The sequence below is a fragment of the Phodopus roborovskii genome, unplaced genomic scaffold (assembly GCF_943737965.1).
Source record: "Phodopus roborovskii unplaced genomic scaffold, PHOROB, whole genome shotgun sequence".
In the NCBI taxonomy this organism is placed as follows: Eukaryota; Metazoa; Chordata; class Mammalia; order Rodentia; family Cricetidae; genus Phodopus; species Phodopus roborovskii.
Window position 1 is genome coordinate 6,004,176 of NW_026126578.1, and position 26,219 is coordinate 6,030,394.

The window sequence follows — 26,219 nt, forward strand, 5'->3', positions numbered from 1 at the left end:
GCGTACTGAGACTGCAAGAAAGGGGTCTGCTCGGGGCTCTGCTTGGTAGGTGAGCAGAGGGCCGGCGTGAGCGGCCTGGGGTTCGGTTCTGCACGATGGCGTCTCGGGCAGGCCCACGAGCGGCCGGCACCGACGGCAGCGACTTTCAGCACCGGGAGCGCGTCGCCATGCACTACCAGATGAGGTATGAGGTGAGCCAGGAGCACCGAGGCCTTCCCCGGGAGGAGCCAGCGGGTCCCGGGGAGCGACGCTAGCGATCCTCACGGTGTCGCTCCCCCAGCCAGCTGTCGTGTACCAGCGAGTCCCCGGCTCCGGCGACCGCCTCGGGTCCGTTTACAGGCCGGGAAGGCCGTGGCCCGCCTAGGGCTGCCTGTGCTTTGAGGGGATCTAGCCTGCAGAGGCTCATAGATCGATGCCTGGCCCCTCCGAATGACCTTGGAAACTTCATTTTTTCTTTTCCAAATCGAGGTCCTGGTGTCTAGAGCTCAAGCTGGCCTCGATCTCACGGCCTTCCCTCCTCAGCCTCCCGAGTATGCACCTGGTCTGAAAACTACTTAACTTTTTTAAAGAAAGCCGTGTGTGTGTGTGTGTGTGTGTGTGTGTGTGTGTGTGTGTGTGTGTGTGAGAGAGAGAGAGAGAGAGAGAGAGAGAGAATTTGTGCACACGAGAGCAGATGCTTGCAGAGTTCAGTAAAGGTTGTTGGGTTTCTTGGAGCTGGAGTTACAGACGGGTTTAAACCCACCCGAGTGTTCCAGGCTACCCTCCAGGAGCAGCAAGTGTTCTTAACCACTGAGCCATCTCTCTCTCTAGCCGCCAGGCCGGTTATTTCTAACGGAGCCTCAGTTCCCTCATCTTCAGAGGGAAAAAAAAAACTCATACTTTTTAGGTTTTGGTGAGGAATTAGCAAGTCATTAATGTAAAGGTGTAACATAAGAAATACCATGTGATAGCTGCTAAATTGTGGGGCTCTTTGGATGTGTGTGAATGGTAAAAGGTGTCCCTGTCCCAACTGGAGTTTCAGGAGTGTGTACATGTAAGGAGGTCTTTCTACATTCCTTTATTGCTTTGATAAATCCTCCTAGCCACCTATCCATCCTGCATTGCATCATGTACTGAGGACCTAACAGTGAGCAAAAACAGATCTAGTGTTTGCTTTCAGATTATATTTTCAATAAAGGTTTTGTTTTGGTTTTCTTTTTTCTTCTTTTTTTTTTCTTGTTTGTTTTGTTTGTTTTTCAAGACAGGTTTCTCTGTGTAGCCATGTCTATCCTGGAACTCACTGTGTAGACCAGGCTGGCCTCGAACTCACAGAGATCTGCCTGCCTCTGTCTCCCAAGTGCTGGGACTAAAGGTGTGTGACACCACTGCCAGGCTGTTATTTTTACATTCTTAAGGATTAGGGGAACCAGAAATGGTAAACACTCAGGGCTGTCTCATCAGAGGGAGAGATGTATAACCTGTTTTCTACCCTGAAGGCTCGGAGCATGCATGTAATCTTTGGGCTGTGTGACTGAGGCCAGACCAGATCCTCCCCTAGACCTTTATCATGAGCTTGTCAATCTATAGATGCCATCTTTGGTTGGTTGGTTTTGGTTTTTTGGAGACAATGGTTTCTTTGTAGCCCCTGGCAGTCTTGGAACTTCCTCTGTAGACCAGACTATAAATCAGAGATCCACCTGCCTCTTCGTCTCAAGTGCTAGGATTAAAGGTGTGCATCACTACCACCCTGTAGACCCTATCTTTAGGAAGATGTCACATGTCACACTTTTCAGTTTTGATGTAGTCACATCTTAAGCTTTATTGTGTACACGAGAATATGTTAATTATCACCAGGAAAGTTTTCATCAAATTGTGCTGTGCTTTAACAAGCCTAAAGTAAAATACTTGGTCAGATTCCTGAAGTTTGAACCAACACCAGGTACTGAGTTGAATTGAACTGAGCTACCTTGCCTCCTGCAGATTGTTAACTCAGCTGGCTGTGGTGGTTGAAGGGACCACCACATTGGGTCAGCTGTTAAGAGCACTTGCTGTTCTTGGAGAGGGTCTAAATTTAGTTCCCAGCACTGAGTTTAGGAGGCTCACAACCAACCCCCTGTAAGTCCAGTCCCAGGGGTTCCGATGCCTTCTGGCTTCCTGACAGCACAGGTGTGCATGTGGTGCACACATATACACATTAGATAAATTTTTAAAAAGAAAGAAAAGCCAACCTGGATCCTGCCTTCAAGGAGCTTGAGTGCCAGAAATGATTTCTTTTTTTCTTTTCTCTCTGCCTCCCACATTTCCTACAACAAATTAATGTTTTCCTTTAAATCCGTTGAATTCTTCAACTGTTCTTTGCCTCTTTCTGTACAGAAGGATGACAAGCCCTTTGGACCCTTCTTCCTCAACTTTAGGCCCTGCCTAATGGATGTCTCATAATCCAAACTCTTGTTTGCATGCATGCCTAGAGCAGAAACCTTGCTGGTGATGGTGTGAAAAGGATACGATTGAGGCCTGACGGGGTTAGGACTAAGAGGTGTGCTTCCTTCACCTGGGAACTGTAGCTGGAGAAATGTGGGGAGCCTGAACTGTTGTCCTTGTTGCTATACCTTCCCCTAACTGTCTTTGTTTGTGTGGTATGAAGCCATCTTTCTAACCACAGCTCAGAATTCTTGTCATGGCTTGATGAGATAGTGTCTTGGTTTGTTGTCCAGGTCACCTCCAATTGGAGATCTTCTGCCTCAACCTCCCAGGTGCCCTTACTGTTCTTCAGTCTTGAAGTCTACACATTCATGGTCTTTGAATCTGTTACTTCCTCTCCCATGTGTCTTGGGGCTTGAATACCTGACACAAATCCTTAAATGCTTATTCGTCTGTGCCTGTGTGTTTTCCTCTGCATAGAAGTCCACCTCCACTCATCCCAGAACCTCTGTTGAAATAGCTCTCTCCTCTGGTTAACCTCTGGCTTTCCGTCTCATGCTAATTGTTTCCTCCCTGGGATGTTGGATATCTTGGGTTTATATGTATTTGCTTGAGCTCAGTACTTCATTTCCCCAGCCTCTGTCAGAGGCTGTGTCACTTAGATTGTATCTATGTGTCCAGTACAGGTGCCTGGTAGTCCAAACAATGTAAGTGAAAATGGCTTCTCCCTCTGCTCTGCCTTACAGTGTGACGCTCAAGTGTGAGATCAAGAAGCTGATCTACGTACATCTGGTCATATGGCTGCTGTTGGTTGCCAAGATGAGTGTGGGACACCTGAGGCTCTTGTCACATGACCAGGTGGCTATGCCCTATCAGTGGGAATATCCGTATTTGTTGAGCATTGTGCCCTCTCTCTTGGGCCTTCTCTCCTTCCCTCGAAACAACATTAGCTACCTGGTGCTCTCCATGATCAGCATGGGGCTCTTCTCCATCGCTCCCCTCATTTATGGCAGCATGGAGATGTTCCCTGCGGCACAGCAACTGTACCGCCATGGCAAGGCCTACCGGTTTATATTTGGTTTTTCCGCTGTCTCCGTCATGTACCTGGTGTTGATACTGGCAGTCCAAGTTCATGCCTGGCAACTGTACTACAGCAAGAAACTCTTAGACTCTTGGTTCACCAGCACACAGGAGAAGAAACGTAAATGAGGCCCGCCTGACAGACAGACAGCATGAAGGGAGCTGTTCAGAATCTCCGTAGACTGTGGCGTCTGTGATGCTGACATCTAGTGCACACTAGGCTCAAATTTTGGCCTTGAGTTCTCTGTTACCATCTGCTGAGGTGACAAAGTTGTAGTGTTTAATTTATTCTTGACTAGCTACAACTGGGTGACCAATGGCTGTGGAACTCTTCAGCTGGGTTGAAGTTGAGGCCTTCCAGACTGAGCCTTACCCTTGCCTTCTCTTGATCAAATTCCCTACTTCCATTCTTGCCTCTTCACTACCAGTACTAAATGAGATCTGGAATAAATCAGTACAGAAATTCTACTTCAATCTGTAGGTCATGGGGCAGGCAACATTTGGGAAGCTGCTCTCCCTACAGACTGCTCTGTTTACTGCAAACCATTTTAATTACAAAAGAACCTCAATAAAGTTAAGACTGTCCTGTGCTTTGTGTTTGAGATTTGATTGAATTTCAAAGTTGTATTGCTTTAGAGGACGTAGACATTATGAGAAGAACAGATGCTTCCTGGGGAACATGGGGCTGGTACTGGAGGAGAGACAGCATGAGGAGCCTAAGTCAGCTGCAGTCCTCTAGCTCTTGGGTGAGACCAACCCTGGGACTGGGGTCGCGGGAGGAATGGCTCAGGGGTTAAGAGTACTGACAGAGGACACAGGTTCAGTTCTCAGCACCAACATGGTGGCATAAAGCCATTTGTGACTACTGTCCCAGGGAGTTTGATGCCCTCTTCTTGCCTCCAGTGCACTAGGCAGACATGAGGTACAAAAACAAACATGCAAGCAAAACACTCAGAAAAGAAAGGGTGTTTTGTTGTTTTTAAAACATGGGCTCTCAATGTAGCTCTGGATGTCCTGGAACTCACTCTGTAGACCAGTCTGGGCTCAAACTCACAGAGATCTTCCTGCTTTTGCCTACCAAGTACAGAGATTAAAGATATGTGTCACCACACCCAGCAATATATATTTGGCCAGGCATTTAATCTCCACCTGTAAAGCAGGTGGGTTATAAGCTCCTTCCCCCCCCCTTTTTTTTTTTTTTTTGCTTGTTTAAGACAGGGTTTCTCTGTAGCTCTGGCGGTCCTGGAACTTGCTTTGTAGACCAGACTGGAATCAAACTCAAATCCACCCAACTCTGCCTCTCAAGTGCTGGGATTAAAGGTGTGTGTCGCCACTGCCCAGCTGGATTATGAGCTTTCTATTTGGTTATTTATGTTTATTATTTAGACTTTTATGTGTCTAAAACTGTATAATAGTATGGAAAAGAATTTGCTAGTTGGGGCTGTTGTTTTCTAGTAACTGGCAAGTAGCCCTGAGTCAAAATAAGAAGAAAGGGGTTTGAGTTCTTTTTCCATTTTAGTTTCTGTCCATGGTCTTGTGTGCAAAAGAAGATGCTAACCCTATGAAAGCCAGAAAAAGAAAAAGGTGAGATTCCGGTGTTGCCGCTAGGGGCATACCACCAGTGACTTCCTTCCAGTCAGCCCCTCCTAAAGCTTCTTCCACCTCCAAAAATGCCAAGGACTGGCAACTAGAGGACATGGGCCTTTGGGGAAAGATAGCAAGGAGCTTCCAGGCTCGGGGGAATGTGCAGTGAACATAATGTCTAATTGTGTGAGAGACCCACAGCTAAGATACAGTCACCTAGAAGTCTTTAAATAGGACAGGAAAGGTGTGTGTCCCTTTGAACTGGACTTTATTATTCCTAGATGATGCCCAGATCTCTAAGTGCAGAGTTGTAATTCTTTTGTTCTGGAAATGTGTTGCTTCTACAGTCAGCAGAGCTAATTCCTCCAGATGTCCTACTGATCATTTCTTCTTGGGGGGGGGGGTTTCAAGACAGGGTTTTTCTGTGTAGCCCCTGGCTGTTCTGGAACTCAGAGATCTGCTTGCTGTGTGCTGGGACAAATGGCATGCACCACAATGCCCAGCTCCTACTGATCATTTCAAAGATAACTTCTTGTGCCTCAAGCCTATTGCTGTTCCTACTTCCTGTGTTGACATGAGCACAGCTCTGCACCATACACCCCTCAAGTTTAAGTCCATCCCGCACTCATAGTGCCTATTCAGTAAACCTATGGATGCCCTGATAAGTTCCCTGTCTTCTCAGTTTAACACTAAAACTTTCCCTACTTACGGAGAGGCTTCTCAGTGGTGAAGTATTCTAGCATGCACCAAGGCCTAGGTTTGATTTTCTAGCTCCAATAAATAAAAACAAACCTTTTCTACTCTTTTTTCCCCCCTCTGCTTTTTGTTTTGTTTTTCAAGGATTTCTCTGTGTAGCTTTGGATCCTGTCCTGGAACTCAAAGAGATCCGCCTGCCTCTTCATCAAGGCATGCACCACCACCGCCCAGCACCTTTTCTACTCTTACATTTCTTTACTAATCTTTAAGATGACACTTATATGAAAATTCTGGAGTCTTCCAATTCCTCACTTTGAAGAACAACTTTGTCTGGTTGTTTTCATTTTATTCCTTTATCATTATTTTCTTATAAGACTTAACCCAGAATGACCTTAAGGTTGAGATGACTTTGAACTCCTGATACTTTGTCTCTTCTTCCTAAGTGCTGGGATCACAGGCATGCATCATCACACCTGGCTTACATTACTTGTTTTTGTTTTTGTTTTTTTCCCTACAGACCAAGCCTTGACCGTCATTTTTAAAAGCTGCATATTTATTTTGCTTTCTGACTCTGTGGTGATGCTGTCAACACTTTGACAACAGTTTTCTCCTCAATAAGGAAAGCCCGCTTGATGCTGTCAGGGACACACTTGGCACACGCGGAGCTACCACAGGCCCTGCTGACATGCTTTATCTTAGACAGTATCATAAGGACTTGGGTCTCACAGCATGAACCCTCCAAGTCTGCCTGGGCATACACTGCATGCGGATTTATGCTCTTTCCCAGCCTTCTTAGTAAAAAGGTAAACAATCCTGTTGCCAGGGGTTTGAGACAGCCTAGTTTTGTTATAGGAAAGCCTATGATGGTATGTCAAATGATGAGCCATTCTGAGTGCCTCTAAGTACCAATCCTGGAAGAGGAAATCCTGCCCACCCCCTGAAAAAAAAAAACCAAAAACAAAAAACAGCCAGGCTGCATGTTGCATGCATGCCTTTGATCCCAGCACTCAGGAGGCAAGTTCCAGGAGAGCCTCCAAAATTACAGAGATACCCTATCTCAACAGCCCCCACAAAAAAAAAAAAAAAAAAAAACACAAAACAAACAAACAAAAACCTGTTTGTAAATTATTAGTCAAAGAGCTAAAACCTATTTTGGGCCATTGGATTGGCATTTTCATACAGGATTTGAATACTTTGAAAACTCATTATTAGTCAACAATTTTGAAACATTGTCATGCATCAGTTTTTGTTAGCTTTGTGCTTGGAAGTCTGCTTTTCTAGCCTTTTTCTATCACTTTTTTTCCCCTCATGGTTTTGGTGTTCACAAACTAGTCCTCTTGATTTAGTGGGGGAAAAATGCTGTTTGGGTTAGAAAGTTCAGAAGGATATGGTGGTACATGTCTGCAATCCCAACCTTTGGAAGGTTGAGGCAGGGACAATACTGAATTCGAGCCTGATATATATATAATGAATATCTCAAAAATATCTAAAAAAACAAGACTGGAGTTAAAATATCAATCACAGGACTAAGATCAACCCTGCCTGTTCTCTCATAGGTTGCTTTAACAATCCAATAGGCAAAGTATTATAAAGGCATTCTAAATTTTTAAATTTTTTTTTTTTTTGTTTTTGTTTTTGTTTTTGGAGACGCATTTTCTCTGTGTAACAGCCCTGATTGTCCTGGAACTCACTCTAGACCAGGCTGGCATCAAACTCACAGAGATACTCTGTGACAAACTCTGTCTCCCAAGTGGTGGGATTAAAAGTGTGTGCCACCACACCTAGTATAAATTAAAATTATTTTTTCTATGCATAGGTGTTTTGCCAGCATGCATGTTTGTACAGCACATGTGAACATGGTGCCTAAAAAAGCCAGAAGAGTGCATCTGATCCCATGGGACTGAAGTTAGAAAAGAGCTGCCATGTGGGTGCTGAGAATTAGACCCAAATCTTCTAGAAGAGCAGCCAGTGCTCTTAACCACTGCAGCATCCCTCTGGCTCTTGCAAAGGCATTTTATGGAGTCTGTAATACCATATGGATGTCAAAAGCTCTGGTGATCTTTGCAGCAAGACAGGAGAGTGAAGGCGCTGGAGAGACTTAAGGGATGATCTAGACCCCAAGAAAGGCTTGTGTGCTGTAAGCAATGATTATTAGGCTGAGATTCTAGCCAGGGAGTTTACTATTTATTGTTTGATTTATTACATTTTATTGCTATCCTAGGAATTAAATAGGGTCTTATAATTACTAGGCAAGTGCTCTCTTAACTGAGCCACATCCTTATATCCCGCCCGCTTACTATAGTTCAGCTTGTTCTTAAACTCAGCAATCCTGCCTCCGTAGTGCTGGGATTATGGCTGTTTCCACTCCCAGAGGAGCCTGTTTTTTATATGTTGCATGGGCATTGCAGGTCTCTTCCATTGCTGTGAGGCTGAAATAAATGTGGACGAACTGTGTTGTACATAGAGGTTTACATATGAATATACCTTTCTTTGAAATACAGTGTTGTGCTTGCCTCTCAAATTGGGAGAGTCTACCTGTTTTTAAGAATAAATCTCTTTCCTATTTTCCAAGAATAATTTCCTTTCCTCTTTTCCTCTTCTCTCCTTTCCCCTCCTTTTGAGAGGGTCTCTTTATAGAATCCTCCTGCCTCTGTCTCCTAAATACTATGTAGGTGTCTATCACTATCCCTGCCTAGCTAAGAATGACTTCTAGAATGCTGGGGGGTTGATTTCACATTCTTGGTCCATATTATCCTGACTGGTATGTTCAAGGTGCCCTGACAGTAGGTACAGAGCCAGCAGACCTCAGGAATTGACCATTACAGCTGCTATCATAGCCTGTCCAGAGTCCATGCATTGGGAAGACTGTGGCAAGAAAAACAGCCGCCAGAGGGCACCCCTCGTATACTCTTAAGCTGCATGCTTCGGGGCTTGCCAGAGCCTCCTGAGCTCCCTGCTTGGTCCTCAAATAAAGGTCCTTAGAGCATCAAGTCTTGGTCAACCAAGATTCTGACACCTTTGGAGAGTACAAAGCTTTTATGTTGACGCCTCTGTTGCCTCCCCCCCCCCCCCCGCCCCCGTTGCCTCCTGTTCTAGCCATCTAATTTCTTACTCTCCCAGTTGACAGTTGCCAATCTCCGTTCTCCTGGAACTGTGCCCACCTGCCACTAACTGGGATAAGACTCTTTCCCATTTTTTTGTTCTTTCCTACCCTACCTCTCCCTTTCCACGGCCTCATGAAAATCCCGACTGTTCTCAGGCTCACTGTTGAGCTCCCAGTCCTCCTGCCCCTACCTCCCTAATACAGGGATTACAAATTTATGCCACCACATTCCACTTTCTGATTTCTTTCCTTACATCTCCACTCTGCCAGCTTTATCACATTGCTAAATCTAAAACTTTCTGTGCAAAATGAGATCCAGAAACCCCCAGCTCCCCATAATGTGTTCTGACAGGAGGAACAGCTGAGGTGGTATGTGCTCTGCCGCCACGTTTCTTTGCTGTGTGTGTTTTTTGAAAAGTCTCAGTCTTCTTGAGTGTTTCCTTTCTAGAACTGGACATTAGTCTAGCCTCCAGGGTTGTGATGCTAGTAACACCAGCTAAAGAGAGCAATGGGCATTTTTGAAAGCCAGGTAGTTCAGCAAATACTGATTTCATCCCTTCCCTTTTCTAACAGACTCCAGCTACAGCAAATATGTAAACCAGCAAGACAAAACAAAACAAAACAAAAAAACAAAAAACAACAAAAACTGCAGACCTCTTCTTCCCACTTTTTCTTTGTCTTTGTTTGTTTGACAGTGTGTCACTATGTAGCCCTGTAACTCTCTATGTAGACCAGGCTGGCCTCCAACTCAAATTCCCAGCCATCTACCTGTCTCTGCTTCTGGAGTGCTGGGGTTAACATCACTGTGCCTGGCCTCCCTAATTCCTTGTCTTCTTTTCTCCTTCTTTACTCCTTGCCCCTCCATTCCTCTCCCTCCCCTTTATCTTTATTTGTTTATAGTCATTTCTTTTCTGCTTCTTCTGCCACACTTTAACAATCATCAGGACACAACTAACCAAATGCTCTCTCTTGAGAATCAGGTCAGAAGATCCAGGAGTCAAGAAAGACAAGTGTAAAATAGAGCTCACACGCTGCCAGCATTGGAAAACTCGTGGTGGCACTGAGGGATTGCTCAGAGAATAAGAACACTCACATGGTGGCTCACAACCATTTGTAACTCCAGTTCCAGACAATTCGGGATTTCCTTCTGATCGCTAGAGGCACCCAGCATATATACATACATGCATACATACATACATTCAGGTAAAACATTCATATTCATTTAAAAAATAATACGCCTTAAGAATTAAAAAAGAAAAAATTAATGTGTCAAAACCTCCAAGAGGTAGAATAGGAGGAAAGCTCTTGATGTTATGCTTAGTCTGGCTAGACCACCTCTTCTGTTCCCTGGATCTCACTGACTTGACTCTAGAGGTTGGCTCTGTACAAGGCAGCACTGTCAGCAGATCCTGTTCATTCAAAGAGGAAGGCGAAGCCAAGAGACTACAGGTAACAGCGGCTTGGGAGGGCTCAGCGCAGGTGCAGCTCCTTGGGAGGGCTCAGCGCAGGTGCAACTCCTTGGGCTACAGACTTTGACCTTTCCCCTCTGCTTCCTTATTTCTCTCCTCATGAAATTAAACAAATAATTCTCACTTATCTGCCCCACAAAGTGTTTAAAGGGATCAAATATTGCTGTTGCTTTGTGAACTGGAAGTAGATAAGCTACTTAGATGAAATGTATCACGACTGACGTTCACTCAGCTATGGAGAGCCGGCTCCCTGACAGGCACTGCTAGGTGATGGGGAAGATCAAATGAGTCTCTCCCTCTCTCTTTTCTCAGCACTAGGATTGTACCCCGGCCTTGCATACACTAAGCAAGTGCTCTGCCACTGAGTTGATCCATTTTTACTTCCTTTTAAAAATATTGTTTATGAGCCAGGTGGTGGTGGCTCACGCCTTTAATCCCAGCACTTGAGAGGCCTCTGCCTGTGATCCCTGTGACTTCAAGGCCAGCCTGGTCTGTAGAGTGAGTTCCAGGACAGCCAGGGCTACACAGTGAAACTGTGTCTCAAAAACAAAACAAAAACAACAGAATTTATGAATGCAAAAGCAAGAAGATTCTTTACGGTCATAGGTAGACTGGGGATTTCAGATGTGGGCCAGCAGATTTAGGAATGGCCAAAAGAGGGCTGTGGTCTTGCTTCTGAAGGGTGGTCCAGACTGAATTGCAGAAGGACAAAATGTTGGAGCTAGGATGTAGCTCCGTTGATAGAGTGTGTGCATGCCTAGCACAAAATCCTGGATTCAGTCTCCAGCACTGAAGAAACTGGATGTGGTGGTTCATGCCAGTAATCTCAGCACTTGGGAAGTGGAGGGAGGAGGATCAGGAGTTTAAGGATGTCCTTGGGCTACATAGAGAATTTGAGGCCAGCCTATGATACATGAGAACCTGTCTTGATAATAATGGGGCTGGAGAGATGGCTCAGTGTGTAGGTGTTTGCTGCATAAGCAGGAGAACCTGCATTCTGGTCCCCAGCACCAGCACAAAACCAGGCCATGGCAGAATATACCTGTAGCTCCAGTACTGAGTAGAGGAGACAGGTGGACCCTGGGGCTTACCTCCCCACCAACCTAGCTGAAACAGCAACCTCTAGGTTCACTGAGAGAGCCTGTCTCAAAACAAGGTAGAGATACATCAGGAAGACACCCTGGTGTCAGCTCTGGCCTCCACATGAGCCTGCATGGTCAAGCACACCTTCCCACCCAAGCCTACAACACACACACACACACACACACACACCTAAAATTTTTAAAATTAATTTAAAAAGAAGAGATAATAACAATACCAAGATGCACTGAGCCAGTGGACATGCTCCTAACTGTCCTTCCATTGTGGGCTGAGGTAACTCAAGTGTTCCATGAAGCTGTGAGATGATAGGGAGGGTCCCCACAAAGCCTGGAGCCTTGTCAGCCTTTTTCCTGCACCGGAAACCACAGGAAACCAGGTCAGTGTGTGGGGCTGCTCCCTCTGCTCCAGAGCTCAGCTGTCACTTCTGGGGCTTCCTGAACAAGCTGTACTAGTGAGTTGGTCCTTGAAGCTAGAGACCACTTTGACCCGGAGTCAAGAAGAGCTGGAAAGCCAACCAGGTGGGGAGCACACGCACTCAGGGAGCACAGGAGGCATATTTGTGTTATATGTTCGCTTAACTTTGGCCTGACTTTAAATGATGCACCAGTCATTTCTTTATCTTCAGCATTCAGTGTAGACAAGTGCAGAATGGCTGTTAGTTCTCAAAATGAAAGACTGACTGTCTCTGGCAGATCCAAGTACTAGAGCATGCTAATAGGTATGTCAGATTTGCAGTGTTTGAGGAGTAGGAAGGGTGAGGAATGGGTGCATCTCTACAGCAGGGTGCTGGTCCCTTTCCTGTTAACTGTCCACCACACCAAGAGCCCCCTGTGATGTGAGAGCAGTAAGGGTTTCTACCAAACAGGTGGAGAAGTGAATAAGCCTTCACCGGTGCCCTGGCTCAGGAGGAGGAATGTGACCCAGCCTGCTGGTTAGGATAGAGGAGGAGCTTCAGGGCAGGGTGGATCCAGGGCAGGGCTGGGTGAGAGGGCCTGCTAGTGTGCTCTTCACAGCTCCAGGCCCAGGCCCTGCTGCCCTCCTGCAGACAACACAGCCATGGTCTCTGTGCCCTGACCCTGCAGAAGCTCATGGGGAGCCCCAGATTGGCAAGCTTGTTCCTGCCTCTCCTCTTACTGCTCTTCAGCCTGTCTGTGTCTGCTGAGGCTGGCTGTCTCTCCCGCTGTCTCCTGGCTTCCCATGTGGTAAGGTCCTGCGGCTAGGTGGGGGACACTTGCTTGGCACAGAGTAGAACTGCCCAGTCCCCTGCCTGCCCTTTCCTACCTCTGAAATACCTGTGTTCTAGTGGCAGCCTCCCTGTGTCCACTCTGTGGTCCTGAAGGGACTGATAGGGTTCTAGTGTGCTGAGGTCCTCGCGAGGGTGGGGCTGGGAAGAAAACAGCTGGGGTGGATGCACAGTGGGTCTCAGAACCGGATGACTGACACAGAGTTTCAGGGAGAATGCCCCTTCTGCAAGTCCCTTCTCATGACCCCTCTCTCCTTTCTTTTTCCTCCTGGGCCCTGTATCTGCAGGATAAGAATTCCACCGGTGAGTCTTGTTTCTTGTCTGCTTCTCTCCCCACGCTCCCCAGAGTTCCAGGCCCCAGTGAGCCATCCATGGCCATTTTGGTCCCAACCTGTGGAGTAGTCCTGGGTCGATGGGAAAGTGCAGGACTAGTCTAGATTTGCATTGTGATTCTCCCTCAGACTCTATGACTACTTTTCACTCTCCCATTTGACCCTCAGCTTCTGAGCACAGAAGAGGAGAAATGATTATGTGATGAGGTCAGGGTTGCTTCCTACCAATAGGGAGGGTAAAGTGAGTGCCATGGCTAGTCTCCAGGCCTCTGGACAAGCTGGCTCCTCCTATCACCAGTACTTCACTTGACCAGGAACAATAATCTTTCTTACTTTATTGTACATTCTACTTTACCAAGCTTTCCCCCATGCATTATGTACTTGGCCCTTATGACGACCTACTTGATGGTTGAGCAGTCTGGGTACCTGTCCAATAACTTAACCAGGATTGTTCTTGTAAGGTATGTTAGAGCCCAGCCTTAAATCCAGTTTGGAGAAGGTAGGTGGGACCTCCTTAGACCCTACTATTTTTCTTGTTCCTGTTTTTGTTTTGAGATAGGGTCTCACTATTGTAAGACTCGCAGAGCGTAGACCTTCACGCTCCCACGCAGGAAAGGTGACACCCCAAATCACTCACAAGAAGCGGTCTTGATGTAAGAGCATGAGGACTTTTAATTCCAAGTGCACTGGGGTCCACAATAGAGGACTGAGGACCTCGAGGGCAGGATTGAGATTGCTTTTATAGGATTTACATCAAAGCTAACATGGTCAGTTTCAAAGCTAGCCTGTTATTTTCACTAAGCCTAAAAGCAAGGTAAGCAAGGTCGTGGGACAGTTCAAAACTTAGATGGTTATAAGGTTTCCAGGGTTACAGAGATTTCATAGAGTACACAGTTTTTTTACAAGGTGGGATTGTTTAGTGCAACTGCAAGGTTAGGGGGTTTTCTTTCTCTAGGACCAGCCGGCTCAGTGGCCTTGTCCTTAAGATAATGGGGGGCAGGGAGAATGTACTCTCCAGTCAGGGAGTTATCTATATCTATTGGCAGAAGCACTTGTTCTTTCTAGTTTCCCCTTCTTGCCATGAGTCCTGTTATTAATTTTCTTTGTGGACAGGATAACCCATAACAATTCCCAGACTGTTGTTGAGAATAACAACATTCTTCAGAAACTAGGTGGTTATGAATAATAATAATAATAATTTCCAGAAACCGGTCATCGTGACCGAGCTATTTCATGTGTTTTCTTTTTCCTGAGCTTTGCATGTAGCTAGGGTGATTTTTAAATACATGCTGGTGGATATTTTTACATTTCTAACTTTTAGTGGTCTTTAGAGAGTTAGGCTGTATTTTTATCCTTTCACTATGTAATACCAAAGCCTCTATTATTTATTTATTTTTGGTTCTTCAAGAAAGTGTTTCTCTGTATAGTCCTGGCTGTCCTAGAACTCACTTTGTAGACTAGGCTGGCCTTGAACTCACAGAGATTCACCTGCCTCTGCCACCTGTGTGCTGGGATCAAAGGCATGTGCCATTACTGCCCAGCTGCCTCCATCTTTTAAACCTCCCATCTCACTTAGCCTCCCAGGGAATAGCTTACAGCCATGTGTTACTGTGCCGACTTTCTGTCTTACACAGGAAGTTCTGCTCAAACTCCCTGCCCTACCCTCCTAGCCAGGAAGCCTTGGTACTGGCCCTGCTGTTTGTGCCTGCGTCTGGTGTCACGTCCTTCAGGTAAGAGCAGCAGCCTTTGAGCCATTCTTAGTGAAGGCATGAATTGGGGACAGTTGAAAAATCAATAGCTGGGATGACACAAGTGTCAGTTGTCTTGTTAACCTCAAGAGGGACTTAGAGCATCTAGAATAGCACATCATGACAATTTCATGGGGCAACTATATCTTTGTGGAGGTGTCATCTTTCATGAGGTACCAATTCCTAAAAGTCATGTGTTCCGTGGACTTGCTATTGTTACTTTGGGGCTGTCACTGCTACTTCATTGCCTCTCTTGGTACACACTGAACACACACTTTCAAACTAGCAGTCATAGGAGGATGGAGAGATGCTCAGCCGTCAAGAGTACTACATGCTTTTGCAGAGGACCTGAGTTCAATTTCCAGCACCCATATGAGGCAGCATACAACTGTAGGTAACTCCAGCTCCAAGGAATCTGATGTTTCTGATCTCTTCAGCCTCGTTTATATGTACCTATACAAAGATATACATACACATGTGAGTAATTAAACATAAAATAAAATCACAAAAAGTTAGTTTAAACATTTTCACCATTAGAAATCATGCTACAGCCCGGTGGTGGTGGTGCATGACTTTAATCCCAGTACTCAGAAGGCAGAGATGAGTGGATCTCTGAGTTCAAGGTTAAGCTGGTCTACAGGGTGAGTTCTAGGACAGTCAGGGATATACAGAGAAACCGTCTCAAATAAATAAATAAATAAACAAACAAACAAAGAAGAAAGAAAGAAATCATGCTACAATTAACACTACTTTTGTGGGAGGTGTGTGTGTGTGTGTGTATGTATGTGTGTATGTGTTTAGTCTTTGTTTTATTTATCTTTGCATATCTTTTGTTAGAGGTGGAGAGATGGCTCTGTTGTTAAGGACAGTTGTTGCTCTTCCAAAGGATCTATATTAGATTCCCAGATCCCTCATAGTGGCTCACAATTTTCTGTAACTCTAGTTCTAGGATATCCAGTGCCTTCTTCTGACTTCAGCAGACACCAGGCATGTACATGGTATCCATACATATGTGCAGATAAAACATTCATACACATAAAAGAAAATAAATAAACCTAAAGATTTAAAAAAAGTAAAATATCTTTTATTTATTATTTGACAGTCTCATACATGCAGATAATCTTTCTTGATCAAAATCATCCACAATTCTTTCCTCCCATTCCCTTGAATAATTCCCAATACATCACTGTTCCACATTCATGTCTTATTTTTTTTAAAGATTTTATGTATATGAGTGTTTTGCCTGAATGTATATATGTGTATTACATTCATGAAGTGCCCATGGAAGCATCAAATCCTTGTGGCACTGGAGTTACAGATGATTGTGAACCCCCACGTGGGTGCTGGGAACCAATCCTGGGTCCTCTAAAGAACAGCAAGTGCTCTGAACGGCTAATTTATCTTTACACACACACAGCCCTCAACTTTTTGAGAGAGAGGCTTACTGTGTAGTTCTGGCTCACCTGGAACTTGCAGAGTAGACCTGTCTGGCATCAAAACCAAGATATCTGCCTTAGCCAGGTGTTGGTGGCACATGCCTTTAATCCCAGCACTCAGGAGGCAGAGGCAGGAGGATCTCTGTGAGTTCAAGGCCAGCCTGGTCTACAGAGCTAGTTCCAGGACAAAGCCACAAAAAGGAAAAAAAACCTGTCTTGAAAGAGAGAGAGAGGGAGAGGGAAAGGGAGAGGGATCTGCCTGCCTCTGCTTCTCAATATAAGTATGAAACTATGCCTTGCTCTGTTTGCTTTGTAACTCACTGAGTCCTGCTGGAATGTTGACTGATCTCGTTGACCTGACCTTGTGCAGTTCTTGTGAGGTAACCACAGCTGCAGTGGGTTCATGAACACGACAGCCATGCCATGTCTAGAAGACTTCACAACACATCTTCTGGCCCTCACATTCTTTCTGCCCTGTCTTCTGTGTTCGCTGAACCTTGAAGGGGCTTAGTTCTTTTTTACTGAATCATAACTTTTGCCACCAGAGAAGCTCGATGTCATTGCTGTCCTTGATTTCTATGGACTTTCTACCCAACATTGGGTTGCATCTCCAGGTGGGACAGGGGCCCAGAATGCCCAGGTAAGAAGTGTGTCTCCCTCCTACAGGACTTCAGTGGGGCAGGTTCCCTCTCTTGGTGGAGAAATCTAAAAGTCCTCATAAATTTGAATTCTACTGGAAGCATAGGACGCCAGCACCCTCCCAGGTACCTATCCTTTACAGCTCTACTCTATGGTCCGCAGCCCCTTTCTTACATTGTTCTCCAACTACAACGGGGGTTTGAAAAATGTGGAGATTACACAGTAAGGGAAACTGAGGCCAAAGGAACTTGAACAACTTGCCTGTTGAATAATTTGTCTACTCAGGGTTCAAAGGCAGAGTTGGAAAGCAGACTTCCTGGATCCTGGCTTAACTTTACTTTGTTCTCTGCTTGCAGAGGAAGCTGCTAGGCAGCCTTTCCCTGTCTCCGGAAGACCATAGCATTTCCAACCCCTCCCCAGCCATCTCCCACAGAGGGCCACGCTGCAAACGGACCCAGCCTTCGGATGCAGGAGGAGTAGAACATCTTCCCAGAGCAGGTTCACAGAAGCGTGGAGGTAGGTGGGGTGAGCAACAGCGGGTGGTCTCGGCCTTGCCCGAGCCAAGCTCTCTGAGTCTTCCCTCTCCCTAGGACCTGAATTCTCCTTTGATTTGCTGCCTGAGGCACAGGCTATTCGGGTGACTATTCCTCCAGGCCCAGAGGCTAGTGTGCGTCTTTGTTACCAGTGGGCACTGGAGTGTGAAGACATGAGCAGTCCCTTTGATACCCAGGTATAGAGTGCCCTGCAAAGAGACAGATTATACAATTTCTCAGCAAATGGGGTGGGGGAAGAGGGGACTGGGACCCAGACAAGGAAAGCAATTGGCCAAAACTTCCTTATAAAATGAGATAAGTAGCATTAAAAACATTTTTTGGGGGGGGACTAGACAGAAAAGGTGGTGGGCTATGTGACTTGACAAGAGGGACCAGAAAGAAATGAGAATGGTATGTATTTGCCAGGGAGAGGACCCTTGGTGTGATTCTGGTCAAATTAAGAGACTTCGCTAAGGGCTGAGGACATGCCCCAGCTTGTAGAATGCTTGCCTAGCGTGCTTCATCTCTGGCATTGTACAGAGGTGGTGGGAGGTGGAATCAGGAGGACCAGAAGTTCGGTCTTCCTTGGATGTATAATGAATCTGAGGTCAGTTTGGGATGCATGAGTCTTAAGAAACAACAAACGCTTTGTTATTTCCTCAGGAGGTTGCTCCCTGAAAATGTGACAGAACTGCCACATGTGTCTTGGTACTCTTCCCTCTCACACCTTTTGTCTAGCCCTTAGAAATGATAGTCCTCACGGTCCAGGTCCTAGCAGCCCACTTCAACCACCACTCATCACAGATGCCACTGTACACAGCTGGCCATCACGTGCAGAGACTGGAGTCCTTCAGCTTGCTTCATATCTACAATGGCTCTACCTTCTAACTTCCGTGATACTAGCCTTTAGTAGAGTTGATGCCTCTAACGCTACATGGCATACGCCTGGAACTCAAGAAATGTATGGTCCTGTCCCTACCCCTCCTGCTTATAGAGTACCTCAAGAAAATGGTCAGAGTATAGAACCAAGATCCTAGGAGAGGGAGAAATAAGTTCCATGGAGTAGTAAAGTAAGGTAAAGTCCAAGGTCCCAGCTTCATCCTGCCTTGTCCGTAGTGTGCATGCTTTTTCATAGGTGTCTCTTTTTCTCTCCCTTTGTGGTTTTATCAACAGAAAATTGTGTCCGGGAGCCACACCGCAGACCTGCCTTATGAATTCCTCCTGCCCTGCATGTGTATAGAGGTGGGCACAGGGAAATGTGGGTTAGCCATGGCTCCTTGTCCAACCGCATCTCCAGTAAATCAATTTACAAAGGACTAGGGAAGGATGGAGATCACTTGATGATTGAGCAGGCTGCATAGCACTGAAGAGAGACTCCAAAAGACCAGGCTGCTGAGATGCTGAGGAAGCTGGTGCTGGCTAAGCTATTAGCCACACCAGAGGTAGGGGGGTCCTAGCCGATTCCACCTCAGCCCTGCCTGGATGCCACTTTCTCTGGTCCAGATTTGGCTTCAGCTCACAGACACAGATTAAACAGCCACCATCACCGTGTTCTTGAGAGCCAAGGTTGCATATTCTTCTCAAAATCATGTTCTCTCCAGCCCTCCATTGTAGTCCTCCATCTCTCCCTGTAAGTCTGAAGATAAAGATGTTTTGGACATCTTTAGGGGGAAGACAGGTACTAAAAGGAGGGTGTGGACAGAGGTCTGGGAAACAAGAAACTGCCAGAGGGGACAACCAGTGGACTGGACTCTTAGGGAGTCTAGAGTGAGGAGTCAACACAGGGTACTGGGTACCTTGAGCAAGTCAAGAATGGAGGTCAGAAAGCCTAAAATCGAAGGATGTGACCCTCGGGATTTCTCTGTTGCAGGAGTTTGCTGTACTCTCTTGTGCTCATACTGCACATACCCATACCATACTGCACAGCACTCACTCCCCATTAGTGTCCTACAGTTCAGGCTGTTTCGTGACAGTCAGCTAAAGCCAGAATGATGATGTTGGAAAAGACATTTCCTTGACACTCTCTTGTTCCCCAGGCCTCCTATCTGCAAGAGGACACTGTGAGACGCAAAAAGTGCCCCTTCCAGAGCTGGCCTGCAGCCTGTGAGTGCTGTTTGTATTAACCCTGATGCACATTCATAACCCCTCGTGTGTGTGTGTGTGTGTGTGTGTGTGTGTGTGTGTGAGAGAGAGAGAGAGAGAGAGAGAGAGAGAGAGAGAGAGAGAGAGAGAGAGGGAGGAAGACTCCAAGTAGCATGGGGACAGTATCTTCTGGAGCCAGGAGGAAAAGTGCCAGTGTCTGCTGTCAGCCTGCAGATGAGCTTCTGAGTGCTGAACATGAGTGGGAAAGGATCCCCCAAGGAGTGTGTGAGAGGAGCAACTATAGTCCTAGGGCTCACTTCTCAGCTCTGCCATGGGTTATCCCCACAGCCCCCCTTTCCAGAACTGTTTTTGAGGCTTGAATGAAATGTCTTACGGGAAGGCGGCAGGTGTTGTCTGGAGTGCTGTATGTACACTGGTGACCTTGAGGAGAGAGGACACGCAGATACAAGTAACACAAAGCCCACGTAGGCAGGGTTAGCATCAAGGGCCGTCTGCAGGACATCAACTCAGGAAAGGAGAAGCCCAGGGACACTGTTGTGAGCAGAGAGGGTATCAGCGGAGCAGGCACCTGAGCTGAGCTCAGGAAATGGACAGGAATTAGAAAGAAGAGGCATCGGGAAAGACATTCAGATTCTGTGAGGAGCCCACAGATTCTGAGTACAGGCTACAGTAAGGGATGTTTAGTATGGAGGTCCAGATGAAAAGGTAGAGCCAAGGAAGCTGGGTAGAAAGGGAGGAAGGAAGGGCGGAAAGGGTGTAGTGCTCACCTGCTGAGCACCTGTGAAGCCTGGAATTGTACCGGTACATTGGTATTTTCTCCCAGTGCTCTGGGGTGGGGGTGGGAGATGGAGTTACAGCTGGGCTATGGCCTCACCCTTGCACCTGCCACCTGCAGATGGCTCGGACTTCTGGAAGTCAGTACACTTCACTGACTACAGCCAGCACAATCAGATGGTCATGGCTCTGACACTCCGCTGCCCACTGAAACTAGAGGCCTCCCTCTGCCAGAAGCAGGGCCCACTCTTGCCCTGTGAAACCCTCACCAATGCCACAGCACAAGAGTCAGAAGGAGTAAGGACAGCCCCCTCCCTCCAGACTGAGGTGGGCAGGGTTGGGGCCCAGGGACCTTCTCCCGGACTAACTCCCCTCTCCTTAACAGTGGTATGTCCTGGAGAATGTGGACCTGCACCCCCAGCTCTGCTTTAAGGTACAAGCATGGGTAGAGAGCTGGCGGCGGGAGGAGTGAGGGATGGGACTGAATCTTGGTGACTTGCCATTTCTGTGTTTTTTCAGTTTTCTTTTGAAAACAGCAGCCATATTGAATGTCCCCACCAGAGTGGTGAGTCAATAAGGAATCTCTTCCTCCACTTCTCACCCTCAGTCCCCTGTGACCTCCATGTCCAACACAACCCAGCTCTGATCACCTCCCACAAACAGGGTCTCTTCCAACCTGGTCTGTGAGCATGGATACCCAGGGCCAACAACTGACGCTGCACTTTTCCTCAACAACATATGCTACCTTCAGTGCTGCCTGGAGTAATCCAGGCTTGGGACTGGATACCTTGATGCCGCCTGTGTACAGCGTCAGCCAGGTATGGCCTAGCTAGGGTTTGGTTCCCACCAGGTTCTCCTGGCCAATGCATAGCTCTAACCTCTCCATTACTTCAATCAATGTGGCAGACTCTGGGTGGGTGGAGGCAAAAAAGCCCGCATCCTAGCTCCTGTCATAAATGATTTACTCCATCAGCCTTGGATCACTGGTTCTCTGGCAATCTGTGGGGGCCTTCATGAGGGAGTTCCTAAGCCTTTTGGTTCTCCAGTTTCAGAGAGAACACAGCCCAGATACTCCAACCTTCAGTTATGCTCTAGCCCACCAGAGCTGCTGCCACACTGTGTGTGTGGTGTAGATGTGCACACCTGTAGATGTGAATGAAGAGTGCAGAGGTCCTCTATTCCTTTGAGACAAGGCCTCTCACTGAACCCGGAGCTTACTGTTTTCAGCTAGGGTGGAAGCCCAGGGAGACGTTGGGATTCACCTGTCTCTGACCCCGCCCCCAGTGCTGGGGTTCCATGAGTATACAACCATGCTTGGATTTTTTTTTTTTTTTTAATGCTCCTTCAGACAGGGTTTCTCTGTAAAATAGCCCTGGCTATTCTGGAACTCGCTGTATAAACAAGACTGGCCTCAAAATCAGAGAGCCCTTCCGAGCACTAGGATTAAAAGGCTTGTACTACCACTACCCAGCTCTGTCTCTCTCTCTTCCTCTCTCTCTCTCTTTCTCTCTCTCTCTCCCTCTCTCTCCTTTAATCTGGATGGAGCTTGGGATTTGAACTCAGGTGCTTATGCTTGCACAGAAGATGCAGTTACTGAGTCATTCCCTCAACCCTGCATTGAATATTATGCCACCCTTCATCCCAGCTGTCCTCTCCCAGGTCTCATGCCTTCACAAGGCACTTGTGTATAAGTTCACTGTCTTATTTGGGGTTTCTGTTGCTGTGAAGAGACATATCAACCATGGCAACGCTTATAAAGGAAGACGTTTGGGGGGGGGGTGTTTAGAGACAGGGACTCTTTGTGTAGTCCTGGCTGTCCTGGAACTCTTTATGTATGTAGACCAGGTTGACCTCAAATTCACAGAGATCCTCCTGTCTCTGTCTCCCAAGTGCTGGGATTAAACACATGTGCCACCACCACTCACAGAAAAACTTAATTGATGCTGGCTTACAGTTTCAGAGGTTTACTCCATTATCATCGTGGTGGGAAGCATGGCAGCGTGCAGGCAGACATGGTGCTGGAAAGGTAGCTCAGAGTTCTGCAGCTTGATGCACAGGTAGCAGAAGTGAATGCCACACACTAGACCTGGCTTGAGCCAATAATGACGTACCTCCTCCAACAAGGCCATTCCTACTCCAACAAGGCCACACTGCCTAATAGTGCCACTTCCTATGTGCCTGTTGGGGGCCATTTTCTTTCTTTCTTTTTTTAAAAAACAATTCATATTCACCAACTCTCAAGAGACCCCTAGAAGCTGAAGGGCTCACAGTATAGTACTCCTCTGGTGTAACCCCATCATGCTAAGAGCAGGTTGACTAGCCAACTTTGTTCTGTGTATCTGATTTTAAAACCACAATTGCAAAACCACAGCACTAAGCTGACCCAGCATCCTGTGTTCTCTACAGTCCTTCTTTAAAGGCTCCCTTGCAGCTGGAGTCCTGTGGGCTCCCACACAGATTTGAGAGTATCTACTTGCTTGACTCTTGCCCCGAGAGTGGAGTCAAGCAGGTGAGTGGTGCTATTAAAGGGTAGAGATGACTGGCCAACCCCACAGCTACCATGTGGATCCATGTATCATCTGTAGACAGCAATCAGTTCTCTTCCGTTCAGGTTCAGTATACATTCCCCAAGTGCTGCTCTGTGCCCACCCTGTATTATGCACCAGGAGATATAAGAAGGGCATACAGTACAGGCTTTGTTCCCTTTTCTTAGCCAAATAACAGCTGCTTCTAACATTATGACTTTATTAAAAGCATCCATATGCATATTTCCATGTAATGCTTCCAGTAACCCACTAAAGATTATTGTCCCTCATATACAAATAAAGAATCAGAGGCCAGGGAGGGAGGAGATACCATCCAAGTCCATGGAAAGGTCATAAACCCAGGAACTAGAAAGGCAATAGTCAAGCCTCAACCTAGGCCTCCAGCCTCCACAGCTCACTCTTCCCAGTGGACAGGGTGCCTTCTCGGTTGTATAGGGGGGTGAAGAGATGTTCACATACTGCAGCCAACACTGTGTGTGTGTGGGGGGGTGTTAGCTCAGCTGCAGCAGTTACTATCTGGGGAGAATGGGTGGTTGGGGTAGCTGGGGAAGACTTATGGAGGTGATATTGGGCCCTTTACCTATGTAGGGTGGAGGTGGATAGGACATGATCAGATTTGCCTGTATGGAGACAAACATTCTACCCTTTGTCCCACAGACCCAGGGCTCAGTCCCAGCGACTTTTGATCTCATCATTCCCTTCTTGAAGCCAGGGAGCTGCATCCTGGTAAGAAATCCAATCCCCGCTCCTCACAGATTCCCCTGCACAGAGTGCATCAATGTGTTTGATTAAGCCAAGAGTTTTAAGTTGGAATTAGTGGTCAGTAGTTACATGTTATCTTCAAAACAAAACACTGATATTTTGCCTTCTCATAAAAGATGAGAAAACCTGGTGCTGTGTGTCCACAAAGCATGGTGACAAGGCCTAGCATTCAGTGGTGGCTGACTAATTCAGCTGGTCTGTACTCTCCAGCCCAGGCCAACTGTAGGAGCCCTGTGGTCTTTCTGGCATTGGCCATCTTGGAGCTGGAGGAATTTCCAAGCCAGTGGGGGACTCCTTCCCTAGGAGGGAGAGTTGCTCTAGCTCACATGAGTGGGGGCTCTGTGTCCTCAGGTGTGGAGATCAGATGTCCAGTTTGCCTGGAAGCACCTTTTGTGTCCTGACGGTGAGTTCTTAGATGAGAGGAGAGGGAATTTGGGCACTGAAGAGATGGCTTGGCTTCACCCTACTTGATTCAGTCTCCCATAGACACCTGGGCCTCTTGATCCTGGCACTGCTGGGCCTCACCACTCTACTGGGCATAGTTCTGGCGCTCCTCTGCCGGCGCCTACTGCCAGGTAAGTTCACCTGGGGTAGCCAGAGATTCAGACATTCCCAGCCCTTCTTGATTGAGCTAGGGATAAGCACAGACTGCTATCCTTACGCCCCTTAGTGGGCAGGAATTGTTAAGACAGGCCAAAGGGCTTGTGGGTACAAGTTTCTATCTGTACCACCAAGCTGGCTAGAGGACGTGGGGTGGGGGGTTACAATCCATCCCGCTGCCTTAGCCGATAAACACCATATAGGCTCAGCAGTTTGGGGGACTGACTCCCACAATGGATAAAGGACACAGGGTGCAGGGCACCCTAGAGTGTAGGCCAGTGGCCTCTAGGGGAGGGCTGGGCTCTCTCTACCCCCACCCCACCACCACCACCACCACTCAACTGTTGCTTGGATCCCCAGGCCCAGGCCAAGCGCGGCCAATTTTGTTGCTGCACGCAGCTGACTCAGAGGCGCAGCGGCGCTTGGTGGGAGCATTGGCCGAACTGCTGCGGACCGCGCTGGGTGGTGGGCGCGATGTCATCGTGGATCTCTGGGAGGGGACACACGTGGCACGCATTGGACCACTGCCATGGCTCTGGGCGGCGCTGGAGCGTGTGGCGCGGGAGCAGGGCACGGTATTGCTGTTGTGGAACTGTGCAGGCTCCAGCCCCGCCAGCAGCGGAGACCCGCACCCGGCGTCCATTCGCACCCTCCTCTGCGACGCTCCACGCCGGCTGCTGCTTGCCTACTTCAGTCACCTCTGCGCCAAAGGCGACATCCCCCAGTCTCTGCGCACTCTGCCCCGCTACCGCCTGCTTCGTGACCTGCCACGCCTGTTGAGGGCGCTGGATGCTCGGCCTGCCACCCTAGCCACCAGCTGGAGTCACATTGGGGCTAAGCAGTGCTTGCAAAGCCGCCTGGAGCTGTGTCACCGACTGGAACTCGCTGCCAAAGTTGACTACCAAGCTTCAACCGATCATCCCTGCGGCTCTGGTTGTTTGTAGCCTCAGCCTATGGAGCAATAGCTGAAACTCCAGAATGAGGCCTCAAACTTGTACTCTTTGGGGTACTTCTTGCCCCCAAAAACTGTAAGACTCACCCCAGGCCCCAGACTTGTCCAGCTTCCCTCTCACATTTGCTCCCTCTCAGAGTCCCTGAGAGGAAGCTGGGCCCTTTCTGAGGAGGAGTGACGATTTCTCCGTTTCCTTTTAACACGCAGAGAGAGCCACTGGCACCATGCATTCTAGTCCAGGCTGGAGAGTTGGGCCGGGGTTGGGAGGCAGGTCTTATCTGTCAAGATCTTGAGGGTGGTTCTGCAGCGTTGAGAGAAGCCCCCTTCCTTGTAAGCAAGGAGTCAGTCACCCTTTCCCAGAGAGAGACCCTATCCAGAGGTGCTTTTATTTTATTTTATTTATTTTTTTTTTTTTTTTGCTTTATTTTGGTTTTGTTTGTTTCTTTGTTTGAGACAGACACTGTGTAGCCCTGGATGGCCAGGAACAAAGAGATCTCCCTGCCTCTGCCTCCTGAGTGCTGGGATTAAAGGGTTAAACCACCAAGAATAAAAGCGAACATGGTAGATAAGTGAAGGAACACAGTGTGCTGCTCATGTGTGTCTGGGCCTGCCCTAGGCTTGTTCTAGGACAGCTCACCAGCCCAAGCCAAGCCCTCTCTCACTGATGTCATCCGTAGCCTCATTCCCATAAGCATTGCCCGGGAAAGGCAAGGAGCATCCAGTGCCTCCCGGATCCTTTTCTCAAAGAAGAAACCATCCCTACTCTTCCAGTCTTGACAACAGCACTACAGCCCCTCTGCTGAGCTCTGGATCTCCCAGGCCCTGCCTGCCCTTCCATCCCCCTTGAACCCAGGCCTTTTGGAACCAGCCCACTGTCTTCAGAGCTCTCGTCTTGGGAGGGTCACAGTCACTGAGGTCCAGGGAATTATATGAAGAACCTAGGTATCTAGGATCCTGGGTCATACAGGAAGTGGAAACGGGGTGAAGGTGGGGTCTTCTCTATTGTAGTCTGGCTTTGGTGAGAGCCAGGGTGTTGCCTTACTCAGTTGGACTCCAGCTGAGCTTCCTTCCCAGGGCTCCTCCTGGCCAGGTGTCAGCCGAGGAGGAGGAGAGGCCAC

The 26,219-nt window shown here is 47.5% G+C and overlaps 2 protein-coding genes across 3 annotated transcripts; both read left to right on the top strand.

Moving 5' to 3' along the window:
- Positions 1-4,070, top strand: Jagn1 (jagunal homolog 1). Of its 2 annotated transcripts, none has more exons than XM_051203707.1 (2): positions 1-184; positions 3,147-4,070. In XM_051203707.1, exons 1-2 carry the CDS (start codon positions 96-98, stop codon positions 3,607-3,609), a joined length of 552 nt encoding a protein of 183 aa, XP_051059664.1. In that variant the 5' UTR covers positions 1-95; the 3' UTR covers positions 3,610-4,070. The 2 variants fall into 2 exon arrangements, with proteins under 2 accessions (XP_051059664.1, XP_051059666.1); XM_051203709.1 differs by having other exon boundaries at positions 46-191.
- An 8,367-nt stretch (positions 4,071-12,437) lies between these two features.
- Il17re (interleukin 17 receptor E) lies at positions 12,438-25,467 on the top strand. The gene is made up of 16 exons (XM_051203534.1): positions 12,438-12,635; positions 12,964-12,979; positions 14,643-14,738; positions 16,859-16,956; positions 17,188-17,347; positions 17,422-17,561; positions 18,538-18,606; positions 19,401-19,467; positions 20,363-20,538; positions 20,627-20,674; positions 20,761-20,806; positions 20,905-21,059; positions 23,445-23,513; positions 23,901-23,952; positions 24,026-24,124; positions 24,510-25,467. The coding sequence occupies exons 1-16, from the start codon at positions 12,522-12,524 to the stop codon at positions 25,091-25,093; spliced, it is 1,989 nt and encodes a 662-aa protein (XP_051059491.1). The 5' UTR covers positions 12,438-12,521; the 3' UTR covers positions 25,094-25,467.
- Positions 25,468-26,219: the final 752 nt, after the last annotated feature.

Coding starts and splice junctions, on each gene's coding strand:
- Jagn1 (XM_051203707.1), top strand. CDS start 96: ATGGCGTCTCGGGCAGGCCCACGAGCGGCCGGCACCGACGGCAGCGAC. Junction 185..3,146: donor GCCATGCACTACCAGATGAG/GTATGAGGTGAG, acceptor TCTGCCTTACAG/TGTGACGCTCAAGTGTGAGA.
- Il17re (XM_051203534.1), top strand. CDS start 12,522: ATGGGGAGCCCCAGATTGGCAAGCTTGTTCCTGCCTCTCCTCTTACTG. Junction 16,957..17,187: donor GGACGCCAGCACCCTCCCAG/GTACCTATCCTT, acceptor CTCTGCTTGCAG/AGGAAGCTGCTAGGCAGCCT. Junction 17,562..18,537: donor GCAGTCCCTTTGATACCCAG/GTATAGAGTGCC, acceptor TTTTATCAACAG/AAAATTGTGTCCGGGAGCCA.